Genomic DNA, 13,732 nt, shown 5'->3' with positions numbered 1-13,732 from the left:
GACCTGAGGGCATTTGATGAAAGAGAGGTGGGGGGCTGAAGACCACAACCAGCAGCCTCCAGCAGCTCAGGAAAGCAGCAGCATCTCAGAGGTGTGAGTACCTGAGCTCAGCAATGGCACTGAACACAGGCAAGCCTTTCTGCTATGAGCAGAGTTTAGGAAATGTTCTAGGACCAAGATAGACGGTCTAGATTCTTAGGGGCAATCAATGCAAAAGTAAAAGGGATTGCAGGAACATAGAGTTCTGGCATGTGTACCTCTGCATACTAGGAGAAAAGGAGAAGGCAGATTAGGTTTGGCATTGTGAGAGCATTGCTTTATTGATTACAGAATTTATGAAACAACCATATTATAAGAAAGATTGAACAGTACAGAATGACAGAAAAACCAAGAGACCAGCTACTTGCTTTCCAGTTGCTCTATTCAAACTATTCCTTGAGCTTTTAATATTGCAATCTCATAGCATTTCTCATTTTTTCTAGCACAAAGTTCCATTCTATAGTCATTCTTATAAATTTCTCTTCCATAGAGGCAACATTGTCCGTGCTTTATAATCAGTCCATTGTTTCCTTCCAGCCACTCAAAATTGAATTTAAACCAAAACGCACCCTTTTCTGAAGATCATTATAAACATTTAGGAGAACTAATGCTAGCTAGTGAACAAAATTTAAAAAACTACTTCCCATTTATTCTACTCTGGGATAATAAAGAATGCTATGATAGAGTGAATGTCACTTAATTTCACATTCTCATCTCAGTGTAAGCTATAGTTGTAGCATTACTTGGATGAAGTAAGAGGATGCAGCTTTAGAGCTCCACCATTTTATGTTGCAATTCAGAAATCTCGGTGCTACATGCAATTCTCTATTGGCTGCTGCTCTTTCATCACAGATTTTAGCAAAATTTTATAAAGAAAAGTTACATAACTGAATTTGATTGCAGCTATTTCATGATCATAAATTAAAAATAAAAGCTGTTTTCTAATCATGCTGTTCAGAAATCTAGCTCAAGAAAGAATCTGTGCTGTGGCCTCTTGAAAATGGGATCATGCCCTTTTAAAAATTTTTTTTGTTCCTTCTTTTTTAAATGCATGTGAGGGGAGGATTCTTTTGGGGTTATCATCAAACCATCACAGCCCATATGGCCTCCTGCATAAATCTACAGAGATGTGTGCCATCAGAAACTGTCTTTTCTTCTGGGACTGTGGGTGGAGAAACTAGAGCAGGAAACTGAAAGCTGAGAGAGAAGCAGCCATGTAACCCAGCCCTTGAGTCTGGCTCTGCTTCCCTGCCTCTAACAGTCCCGCTGAAAGAGCATGGCCAGGCTGGGTGCTGTGTGCCAGCCAAATCAGGGCTCTGTTCCATGATCTCTCTGGTGTGAGGAACAAAGTGCAAGTAGATGCTGTTAACATTGTAAGGCACACATCTTGCAAGGTAGCATGACAGAGGGTGGATTTTGCTAGCCTCTCACTCCTTGAGCAGCATTTCCTACCAGCAAGCCCAGCAAAACCATCAGAAAAAACGGTACTGCTTGGGGAGTGCAAATTGTGCATCACCTGGTTCTCAGCTGCTCCTTTGCTCGGGAATGATTACAAACAATCGCCCTCACCATGCTGAGTGAGGCTGGGAGTGATTCAGCACTGCGCAGTGCTATCGTCAAGGAGGGGAGGTTTGTTGTTGGACAAATGGACCATTCTGAAGAGCTGCCCATGAGCTGCAGGTGTTCCCTTGCAGCCAGATACCCTGCTGTTTCACCTGCAGCTGTAATTGCAGCAGTTGACACATCAGTTTTTGGAGGGCTCTTGAGAAGAGTGACAGAGCAGGAATTTGATGTTTCCAGGCAAGGCACTCATCTTCTCCACAGCCTCCCACCGTCAGATACGAGCGTCAGGCTGGAGACGGTCTGAGGCAAACAACAGCTCAACAGCACTGTGTGGTGTCAGGAGCACAGAGGAGAGCACAATTACCTGAAAGAAGGGGAACAAGAAGCAACAAGTCGAGCTGAAAGGGATTGAGACAGTACTAATGAGCCATAGACAGTAACTGTTTGCTTTACCCAGCTCTAGGCAGGCTGTCTGCATTTGGTGTTTACTGATAAGCAATGCACCTTGTCCAGCAAAACTGTCTGCTGGCTAATAACTGCAGTTAAATCACTTTAAGGAGCATAATGACTGCTAACATTGTGCACTTAATGAATGTGTGCTTTGACACATTTCTACCCACATTTTACCTGGTGATTTATTGTGACTGCCAGTGCATTTACTGCGAGGCACCAGCTGATGAAGCTGCAGTTTCCTCTCCTACAGCACAGATTTGAGTGATGAACTGAGTTTCCTCTCAGTTGAAGGTAAGGTGAGCACCACAGAAGTGCCTGCTGCAGGAAGCCACACTCCCGGTTCCAAATCATCTTTTCAGACCAGGCACAGGCTGTTCTGCACATCAGGTTCAACCTTGAGCACTGTCAGATGTTATCACTTTGGTTTCTTCCAGTTTTTAATCGCAGATGGGTCTGATGAATGAAACCATTGCTCACTACAACCATGATAGACATGCTGCTAGGTGCAAGTATCTGTTTTCCCTGAGTGAAAACCATTATATAATTATGTGGTGTGAAGGCTTCTCTGCAGAGCAAAGCTATCATCCAGGAGTGAGTGTGTACACTCTTGCTGTGAGAAGCTAAGCCAGGGTTGAAATCATAGGACACTGCTCTTACTGAGCCCCAAGTTTAGCAGTGTCCATAGGGTCAGGATTGCAGGCTGGGATCTGGGGGCAGATTTAATCATTTTAGCTCACTTGAAAATGAATTTGCTTCTTCAGCGCAAAAACCAGGAGAGGAAGCACAAACATCAACAACAGCATATATGTGTCCATCTACTGCAGCAGCTAACAAATACCAAAAATAACAAATACCTTGTGCTGTCCATCATGTAGCTTAAGTATGTGGTAATGCTGCATTTCAACTTTTTGTGTTGCTCTTTCTTTCATCTTTTCACTTCAGATACTGAAAAGATCCCTTCTGTATTGGTGATAGCCTCCCCCTCACTTCTCCTCTTCCCTTGTCCTCCCACACAATCTGCAGCAAACTGGCACTGATTATCTCTTCCTTCATAAGCCTGAAAAAGTCTCTGTAACTTGCAGATGCCAAAGGCTGACACTGTCTTACTTATGTTACATGAGAATCAGACTATAGTACAGTATGCGCTCATACTGTAGAAGGAAGAAATTACTTCTACTTCTACTTCATGCAGCTTTAACTCTGAAAAACATGAAGGGACATGTTACTAAAGTTTTTCTAGTTTACAAGCCAAACATCAACAATAGCCACTGACAGATAAAAGGCAATTTCTTCTTGAAGTCCTACCACTGAATCCTCAGGGGATTTGTGCAACAAATAGCAAGCTCAGAGCGAAAAAGGAGATCTCCAACTTTAATGTCTCAGAAAAGATGCTTGAATACAGCAGGACTTCTTTCCCTCCAGTATTTCCAAGGGCTTGTTGAGGGGGATAAATGTGAATGTTTGTTCTTTCATTTTTACAGAGGAGAATTGCCCAGATAAGTAATGTCCATCTCTTCTCCAGGCAGCTGTCTTCAGGACAGTCCTTTGCAGCCCTCTCCTTGTTCTGTACTCCATGCCTGCCTTTCACCCTTCACCTGAAGGGCTATCCCCTCCTAGTGGCAGCCAAGGTGGAAGAGACAGGAGCCCCATCCTGACCCACTGAACTCCAATGGGAAGTTTCCCCCCAGCACACTTGAAGGTAGGGAAGGATGCAGCTAGCATCTAAAGGGGCATCTGAAAGTTTATCAGTCTGCTGGCCTCAGCCACGACCACATAGATGGTTGTAATGTTGGGAGAAGGGAGGGAGAAACATTCTCTCATGCTCTTTCTTTCTCCTTTATTACTCTCCTGATTAAAGCAGAAAAAGAGAAGTAATTTCTTCCTTCAAAAATAGGATACTTCTCACTAGTTATGAGGAGATATTTACCACAATCCAAAACCAAATGGTGCATAGGAAACACTGTATTTCTTTGTGCTTCTCCATGAGAAATAAAATTGTCATTCAGATTCAGATGCAGAACAGTTCTGTGGATGGAAACATGTGTCTCTTATTCCACATTTAAATGTCATTGCTGAAGTAATCAATGCACCCTGTCAGTTTTTCTTCAATTACTTTACTCAATTTTTGTACTTACACATTTCTCCAGTTTTCCAAGAGCCAGTAATTAGTATAAATGTTAGTGCTTTGTTTGACTGGAATGGACTTGGAAGGCCAGTGTTTCCCTGAAGCCTGAACCTGACTGCCTGAACAGCACAAAAAGGCTCTGTTTAATCCTGGCTTGAGTTAGATAAATGCCTGGCTTTTTGAAAAGAGAATAATCCTAAACAGGTGGTGCATATTCACAACTATAGTGCAGAAATCCAGGTAAAGCAAACAAACTTACAAACTTTTTTTTTTTTTTTTGTGAGAGATTTGCACAACTGCTTAGTTTCTTCTTTCCCTTCCTCCTCCCGCCTCTCCCCCAAAGTTCTTTCACCTCTAACACAGCACATTTGGATAAAGGGCAAGATGCAGCAAAAGCTTAAAATGCTTTAGGAATCTGCCTCAGAGGGTGACCTGCTGCCAGGGTTAAGCCAAAGCAAAGCAACACCAGATCCCATGTCACCACTGTCAAGCCTTAAGTCCCTCTAGAAAGCTAGTTGAAAATCTCCCTGCATAGTTCTCAACCAACTCAGATGTTAACCCTCTGTTTATCTTTCAGGGTGTCTTAATACATTTTGTGTGTGGATTAACTTGTCCATCAGTGTGTCACAACTCAACTCCCCTTCAAGAAGGAAAATATAATTTGCTATTTTGAGGAGATTAGCAGCAGACTAGTGGGCAAGAAAGGTATTATCAGATTTAAGAAAACTTGCTAAAATGGTACTCCATCTTACAAAATACTTCTTGAGACTGCCTTGCAATGACAACTGAAACATGGAAACACATGTCAGACTGAGGGGCTGCTTTGCCTTTGGTTGGCTCCGTTTTGCTAATGATTTCTCAATAATCAAAATTGCCTTCCACAGGACTTGAAAACAAGATGTTTGCCAGCCTCTCTGGAAACCAGAGTTATGTCTATGATGCAGCTGGTTACACAGCACTTTAGAGTCTTTGTATTCGCCTGTGTATCTGCAGTACTCAACAGACACCTGCTTGGTCCTCCACAATTAATGATGATTTTTAACACCTCAGGTACCACCAGAGCTCACCCATCCTCCTCTTCTCCCTCCTCCATTCCGATGACAGTTACTGTAGTCAAGTTCTGCTGCCAGAGAGTGGATGAGGCAAAGATCAGCCACATGGACATTACTGAAACCTCACGGTGGGAACTCCTTCCAGGAGTCCAACAGCACATTCAAGGGATGCAGAGACTTGGGGGTTTCTCCACACAACCTGCTTCAGGCTACTTAAGGTCTAGTGGTCAGCTATCAGAGACATCAGGCCAGACACAGGAACAGTACAGCTGTATCCAGGTTAATTTATTTTGCTCCTCACCATTGCTAATTGGTGTGCCTGCAGGATTACCACTGGTAAGTCACTAGGTGGTACTCAGGCTCCTGAGTATCCCTGCACTATGTGTCATAGATGGATGACCAGGGACCCTGTAGCTTTTTGGACAGCAGATGTTTCTGTTTATAAAGAATACAAAGAAACTATGGAAGCTACTTCAAATTAATGCTAGTCTGTTCTGAACTCTCCAACCCGAGTCTGAACTTTTGTTGCTGACTATAATGTGAAAAAAACAAACCCTTGGTGCCTGAATACTTGTTGCCTACAGATGTTTCACAGCAAAAACCCTAGCATCATTCTGCCCATATGGCTGTGGCTTTCTGAAGGTTTGGTACCAGTGCTATAGGGAACACTATTTGATGAATTTTCTTAGTTTCTTAGCTGTTTGTACCTGGGTACCAGGTTTGCGTGTTGCTACCAAATCCTTCACCATTTTGACCTCGGAGACTGACACTCCTCCAACCATAAAGATGATCAGAAGAGGATGATCACCAGGGTGAGGGCGATTCACCTGGAAAATGAAGAAAAGCATTAGTTGTACTTGCTTCATCTAGGTCCAAACCTATGGATTATCAGTGATCAGCTCCCTAGTGGAAGATCAAAGAGGTGTGGCTAGAGGAATACCAAAGAGGAAGCTCAGAAAGAAATATTCATGGAATGCTGTAGCAGCTGAGAGGGAAATCAATGGGGATGATGCCCAGTTAGAACTAATTAGCTGTTTCCAGGGAAATAAAGTCTCCATGGATTCCCCTGAAACCTATAGGAGTTTCTCCTGAAGTCTGTGGGTTTCTCCCTTCATTCCTTCTTCATTAGTTTCTTCCCTTTCCCAGAGAGGGAGGAGAGTACTTGGGTGGATGTTTACTTTGGATACACATACACAGGAGACTTTAGGGAATGAGGGGTAAATTACTACCCAGCAGAAGCAAGGAGTCCAGCCCAAACATGCTAGAATCCCTGCCTGAGGTCAACATGGAAAAGAATTTTATGCAATGTGTTTTCACCGGTGCAGTGAATAATCTTTTACAATTCATCCAATAAAAATAAATAAGGTACATTATAGTATAAAATCAGTTTACAGCTAGTTTCAATTCAGAGTTTTCCATGCTTCTATGACTACCTTGTAACTAATATAGAGGACCTTTAGCTCCAAGAAAATACTTGTTTCATTTTTCCTCAATTATCTTTAAAATGGCATAAATATCCCACTTCAGTTAAGACCTCATAATTAAGTTTAAATGTAAAAGTGATGCTTTAATTAATTTCAAATGTGTATTTTAATTTTAAACATGACGGTGATGCTTTACATCAGTTTCCTCTTAGCCACTTCTAGAAGTTTGATAACTTTGCTGTTTCCTAGCAAACTGTTTCCTTCTTGAGAAAACACACTCCCCTGACACTACCTTGATCCAGTCTTTGGGAGGGATGTCAACAGATGCCATGCAATTGCTCTTGTCACATCACCCTGGAGCATGAAACACTCCAAATGTTCGGTTCTGAAAAGTGACAAAGTAGTTTAATTCCTTTTTAGACTCTCTGCCTCCTCTCCTTGTGTGGGTGTTGGCTTTTAACAGCATTCACTCCACAGAGTGAAATTGGTGTCAGCCCGTGTTTGGGCAGAGCAGGGCTCCTTTGCTTTCCCCACCACAGCAGCTTGCTTTGATCCTTGTGGCTCCAGATCCTGGGGATATAGCTCCTCTTGTTTTCCTTATTGTGGCTTTCCTATATTTAGTCGTTTGGCACTTTTTCATCCTGCAGGTCTGTCAGGCTTTCTGCCTGGTAACCTTCAGCAAGGACCCTTCCTTTTGAAGCCAGCACAGGGAGATGCCATGTTCTCTCTCCAGGCTAGCTGGCTTTGATTACATGGGGCTGGTTCCCTGTTCAATGCTGCTCCCCAGGCAAGGAACTCTTGAATTCCTGAGCCTTTGAAACTAGTAGAACTGCCTTAGACAGATGTATTAGTGAGCTGAGTATTTGCATACTGGCTTACTCTCTGACTTTGTTGATAGCATATATACTACAATTCCAGGGCACTGGAACAGGCCTGCCAGGAAAGTGGTCACAACACCTGCCTGGATAATACCCTTGGGCACATGGTGTGATACTTGGGAATGGTGTTGTGCAGGACCAGGAGCTGGACTCCATCATCCTTGTGGGTTCCTTCCAACTCAGAATATTCTGTGATTCTGGGATTCTATGATTCCTAAAATCTTTCCTAGCAAAAACAAACTCAGAATTAACATGCATGCAGAACATTGGGCATACAAAGGACACCCAGTATAAGAATTGGAAATCATGAGCTTTCAGGGTTATGCTAAAGAGAAAATGTCTTGACATATCATTTCCTTCAATCAAAATAAACCTAGATCCAAACACATGGTGCCTATATAAAACTTACTATTTTTCAGAAGACTAAAGTTCAAACCACAAATTCCAGAAATGCGTATTAAAAATGCTATTAGGCATGCAAACTCTAAATTAAATTAAAACAGAAATGAAAAGGGTCTTGGAATCTGTAATTTTGTTATGCTATGTGTAAGTGTTTTGAAGGAGGACAGTACTTTGGGTACAAAATATTTGGCTGTGTTAAGAATGCAAGTTTCTGCCAATTTATGTTTTTTTTCTTGTTTGATAATACAACCACCCAAGACTCTCTCTTTTGAAGAAACTGGCTGCATGTAGCTAAACAGAACTCATTCCAGTGATAGAGAAGAAGAACTGAAATGGATTGCAACAAAAGCAATGTGTATCTTCTGGGATCCTTCTATAGTTCAGTTGATTTGGGACATTTCCACTGCCTCTGAATTTACTGTGAAATCTGAATTTTGCCAAAATCCCTGAGAGAAATTCACTTTCAATTCAAAATGCCATACATTAAAAAAAAAATCTGAGAGCTGTCTCAGACAATTAAAAGATTAACCAAAAGCCCCTCAAAACCATATGTTGACATGAAAGAGCCCAAAGGAAGGGGGGATGGTGCCCTGAGCCAGCAGAGTGTCCCAGTAGGACACCAGGGCCTTCTCCCCAGCTCTGAGCTCACCACACAGGCTGTGCTCAGGATGCTGGTGGTCAGAGGGCTCTTTGCTCATGCACATGTCTGTGTGGAGGAGAGAGAGAGGAGGAGGAGGTGGTAAACAGGGTAGCAGTGGTCAGTAAAACTCTAAAACTGAAACAGGGTCAATAAAACTCTAAAACTGAAGCAGGAAGGCATTAGAGGACAAGTGTTTTCTCATGGCTCATGGCAGCTCAAAAAACACAGGGTTTTTTATGAGGAAAGTCAGCAAAAACAATTGTTATTGTTCTGCAACTCACCCAACAAAAACAGCAGCACTGATGATTCTGGTATTTGTGACCAACCAGAAACCAATTAATTTAGCTCAATAACTGGAAAAAGGAAAAATGTCAATCACCAGAAACTAGGCTGCTGTGTATGGCAGTGGGTATCAATGATAGCAAGGTCAGATGATCAGAAAACATGTCATCTAGAGCAGCAGTCAAAACAGGAGTCCTTGAAGCAGGTAGGCTTTTTCCCTTCAACATCCCTTAGCTTCAAAACAAACATATCTGCCAGACAAACAACTTCTGGTTGAGAGATGTCTTTAAAAGTCTGTCCTGAACTAACACACCTGAGGCAATCACCAAAGTGTTTTTATGTGAGTTGGCATTTGTATTCAGGCATTGAGAAAGAAACAAAAATAAGGAAGCTCACAGAATAATTACTGTGCTGATGGTGTGATTGTGTCAGAAATACAGGCTGGTCAGACACTCATTCATGCAACAATTGAGCACATGCCAGCAAGCCAGGCTACTAACTAAGGGAGCAAGCATGGACACATATTTGTGAAGTATATGATGCCTATGAAATGTTTACCCTACACAAAGTTCACTTGCTCATCTCTTAAATATTCCTTATAGTAGAATATCTGTCTTAACAGGAAAGATGCAGGTACATACTGCCATAACTACTTAGGTCTCTCTCTCTCTTTTATATACACACACACACATACACACACACACAAACACACACACCCCTTCTAAAAGGACAGAGTAGTCCTCAAACTAGTTAAAGGTGTCAATGTCTCCATCTAACCATTTAGGCCTTCTGAAGTCCTTATATTCTTATTTTTTCCATTTAAAGAATAACCTATATTTGTGCTTAAAAATTCTGCAATAAACAAATACAATGAAATCAATAGAATTGTGAAAATTACTGGTAAATGAAACCAATAATTAAAAAATTACTTGGGTGTAACAGCCTGGTTACTTTGTTTGATAGTGGAATGTGTTTTTAACTGTACTATTTTTGGAGTGTTGGCATAAATTTTTCAGTTCTGACATAAGAATGGAGATATATTGGGTCACTTTTTCTATATGTATCCTCTGTTGTCTTAGGGCTTTATTATTAGCTTTGAAGAACTGAGAATTTCAATTTAGGAACCTAACTGAATGTATCTTGGAAATCTATTTCAACTGTGGAAACAGATTTCTGAAAACAAGCACTGGATTTTAGGCTTACTTGATTATGTGCTCAATACTAGCTTTCTTTGAAACAACAGAAAAATAACTTGGTTATTCTGATACTGGGTTCTAGAATAGTACCAACACAACAGTCAAAATTATTTTTGTCACCTGACTTTAAATGCAGGTCTAGCAGGAATTTTCACAAAGGAAAAAAAGAAATTCTATTACCATAGAATCACAGAATCAAATTGGAAGGAGCCTTGTAGCTCATCTAGTTCACCTCCCTGCCCAAAGCATGGCCAACTTCAAAATTGTATCAGGTTGCTCAGGGCTTTGTTTGGCCAACATTTGAATAACTCAGAGAGGGAGAATTCTCTGGACTTAATCACTCCTTCTGTTAGAATTTTTTCCTTTATTCAATTGGAATTTCCCTTGCTGCAACTTGTGTCCACTGCCTCACACAGTTTGCTGATGTCTCTTCTGTGTGGAGGGGTGGTGGTGGTAAAACTAAAGGAAAAACACTGGGCACAATGTTAAAATGTAACTCATAACCATACTACTGATGTGGTTTGGTATGAATTTAGGATTGCTTTCAATGGAGAATTCAGGATGTGCAGTAAAACAAGGCTGAATGTACAACATGCTGGCTACTCCACACTTCAACTCTGTAAATATTTAGCAGACACTTAGCATGAGCTAATTTGTAAGGCAGAGTAAATTCTTGTAGAATGACTGTCTTAAAACATGCTAAGAGGATCCACAAAGAAATTTCTAACTTACAGGCTTCCTTCCTTCCCCTATGGTACAAGTTGAACCATATCAAATTATAGAAAAGGTATTGAATTTGGAGCTCCTCCTTCACCCCCTGTGAGAGCAGATAGCTCATACTTACTTCTCTCCTATCTCAAGGGTGCTGAGTGTCCTTAAAGTCCTTTGATGAGGTGCCATGTGGAATGCCTTTTGGAATGCCACGTAGGTAATAGGAACTGACACTCACTTATCAATTTGTTTCTTGGGTGTCTCTGAAGAGCTCTAAAAACCACATGAGTCAGGACTTCCATTTAGCAAAGCCACATTGCCTTTTCCCAGATATATCATACTTATTTTGGTGTCCACCATGACCCTTATTTAGATGTTCAGTCTGCTCCATTCCTCTTTTTTCGTTCAGCAGGTGCTATCTGTCTGCACTGTACCTGAAATGTGATGCTTCAAGCTATTCCCAGCTCCCCTTCAAGAATTTAACTCCCCTAACCTTATCTCCTTAAATTCTGCTGAGCAGTGTAATAAAGTCAGCTACTGCTGCATGATGCTCTGACCTCAGGAAAATCTTACAGATGAGCTTGGGAAGGCTGGTTTACCTTCATGAACATGCTGAATCCAGTTTTAAGGAGATCAGTGAGGCCTGATGAAATGTGCTCAATATCAACAGGATCGGGCCGATCGGGATTACAGACCTCTTCCACCACCTGTTTCAGCAGAGGTTTGTAAGAAGCCTGCACAAGGAGAACAATGCATTGTGAGCAAACCTGTTTAGACTCAGTGCAACCATGATTTGAAATATTTTATTTCTGTTAAAGGTTACAGAAATAATTATCCCACAAATGAAAGCAGTCAGAGAGGTTGTGACCTTGACTGCAGATGGTGGGCACCAGCACATCAGACTGAAAGGATTGAAAGGGAGCCACACATTTACTCTGCCCCATGTGTATAATATCAGTAAAGAGGGACAAGGAAGAAAGGAGGAGACCTTTACTTTCTCTAGAATCTGTTTGGAGGTAATACAGAAATGGACAGCCATACAGACGGTGTACAGAGGCACTGCTGCCCACTGTGCACCCAGATCTCATTCCCTTTCTAATGATTTTACAAACCCTAAACAGGGACATTTTTTTTTTTAATTGACCACTCCTATTCCAAGTGTCATGTCCCCACTGATGTCTGGATACCAGCAGGGAAGGGAAGAGACCAACCTGCCTGTTTGTCTCTCATGGGAGAGCACAGTTCAGGAGTCCCTGTTAGTCCTTTAGCTTCTATGGCCATGGCACTCCACATAATACTTCCACCTGTGGAGGACTTCTGAACAACAGGCCAAACAACCCCACCATTACCATGAATGTCAGAGCTTCTGAGAAGTTAGGGGCTAGGAGAAGTGGAAAATGTAAGGTACAAATGGTCAACATGCTGGAAGGTCTACTCCAAAAGGATCAACCTTGTATCCTCTTCAGGATCCACAAACCCTGTCTGAAAATGAAGTAGTAGCCCAATAATCTCCACATTTCAATACCAAGGTTTAAACCACTCTGACATGCTGAAAAAAAAATTTAAGATAAAACTTTTAGGAACCAATGGAAAGATGTTTAATGAAAATTCAAGCTTGATTTACAGATGGAGCTTTGTTTTACTGCTTTTAATTTTGCGTAAACTGCAACACAACCACGATCATTTCAGAAAGTGCAACCATCTTAGAAAATGAGCAGCTTTAAAATTAGCACACTTATTTGATTTTGGGACTACCCTAGGTATACATCATGCCTTAGATTACTTAGAGAAATCAAGTGCAACATCATTAATTTTGCAAAGATGGTATCTACAAGAGACATATTGCAAATAAATAGTAAAAATTGATGGAAAATAAAACACAATCCACTTGGCTTGAAACTAAAATTTTCTGGAGTCATTAAAGAAATGTTTTTCATCCAACATGAAACAAAGCTTACAGTTTTTTTTAATACAATGCTGTCAACAAAGATTTATCCAACTCATCTAGTTCTTCTCACAACATGTGCATAATTTTTAGTTGAGCCAACAAAGCAAATTACAGCAGACACGAGCTGCAGGATCTTCTAGAACATGTCAAGATTTCTGTCAAATCTAGTCACGCAATAAACAACTATTTGAAAATACACATGCAGGCATGAAGTCCTATTTATAAAAATCTGTTTAATATCTTCATAGATGAGGAACAGAAAAACATTAGGAATGAAATATTTTTGGAGCAGAGATCAAATCACAGTTTAACAGAGAGGCTTATTCCACAAAATTAAAGGAAAAACATCATCTGACTGAAATGAAAAATATCATTCAGACAAAACTATCTACTCAAAAGATGTCAAAAATTAGCTATGATTTTGCATGTCTGAATTTTCAGAACTAAAACTCAGTGCCCTTCAAAACAACCCAGTCACACTACACAGATACTAAAATACAGAGAGTACAATCCCCTACCTTTTTAAAGTATAATGGTTCCAAATATTTTAAAAAATCTTTTATGACTTGAAATTAATCTACTATATTTGTAGAGGTTTTTTTCCATACAACCCCCAAAACATACATTGGTTTCTATCTCATATAATGAAACTTGGATCAACTTTAAATTTTGGCAGGCACAAATTTGTTTAAAATTGCTGTTAAAAACCTCAATAGCTATGGGACACACCCCATATGAGATTATAAAGGGAAGAAGAGAGAGAAACAGAGAGACAAAGAGAGAGAATGGGGAAAGGAGAGTAGGGGATGGAAGAAGGAATGGAGGATGGGAAGGAGGAAGGCACAAATATATCTAGATCAAGATGAAAGTAGTTTCAGTAACAGGAAAAATTCTGTTCTTGCATGGTCACTACATGAACTAATTTGACAACCTGATGAAAACATTTATCATTTTATGTAAGACATACAAACTACAATGCTACAAAAAGTCCTTCTAAGAGGCTATCCAATTCCCAGGTT

The 13,732-nt window shown here is 40.8% G+C and overlaps 1 protein-coding gene across 1 annotated transcript in view; it reads right to left on the bottom strand.

Moving 5' to 3' along the window:
• Positions 1–289: 289 nt before the first annotated feature.
• The window catches only part of SCFD2 (sec1 family domain containing 2), a 183,932-nt gene continuing 170,489 nt past the window's right edge, over positions 290–13,732 (bottom strand). The window contains exons 7-9 of the mRNA XM_066548432.1: positions 11,365–11,499; positions 5,940–6,059; positions 290–1,966 (exon numbers count right to left, since the gene is read on the bottom strand). Coding sequence (XP_066404529.1) covers positions 1,874–1,966; positions 5,940–6,059; positions 11,365–11,499 — 348 coding nt within the window. The 3' untranslated portion in view covers positions 290–1,873. The remainder of the gene's footprint in view (positions 1,967–5,939; positions 6,060–11,364; positions 11,500–13,732) is intronic.

The sequence above is a fragment of the Molothrus aeneus genome, chromosome 4, assembly GCF_037042795.1.
Source record: "Molothrus aeneus isolate 106 chromosome 4, BPBGC_Maene_1.0, whole genome shotgun sequence".
Lineage (NCBI taxonomy): Eukaryota > Metazoa > Chordata > Aves > Passeriformes > Icteridae > Molothrus > Molothrus aeneus.
Note: the sequence above shows the minus strand (reverse complement) of the source record. Positions and strands in the feature narration are given on the sequence as shown.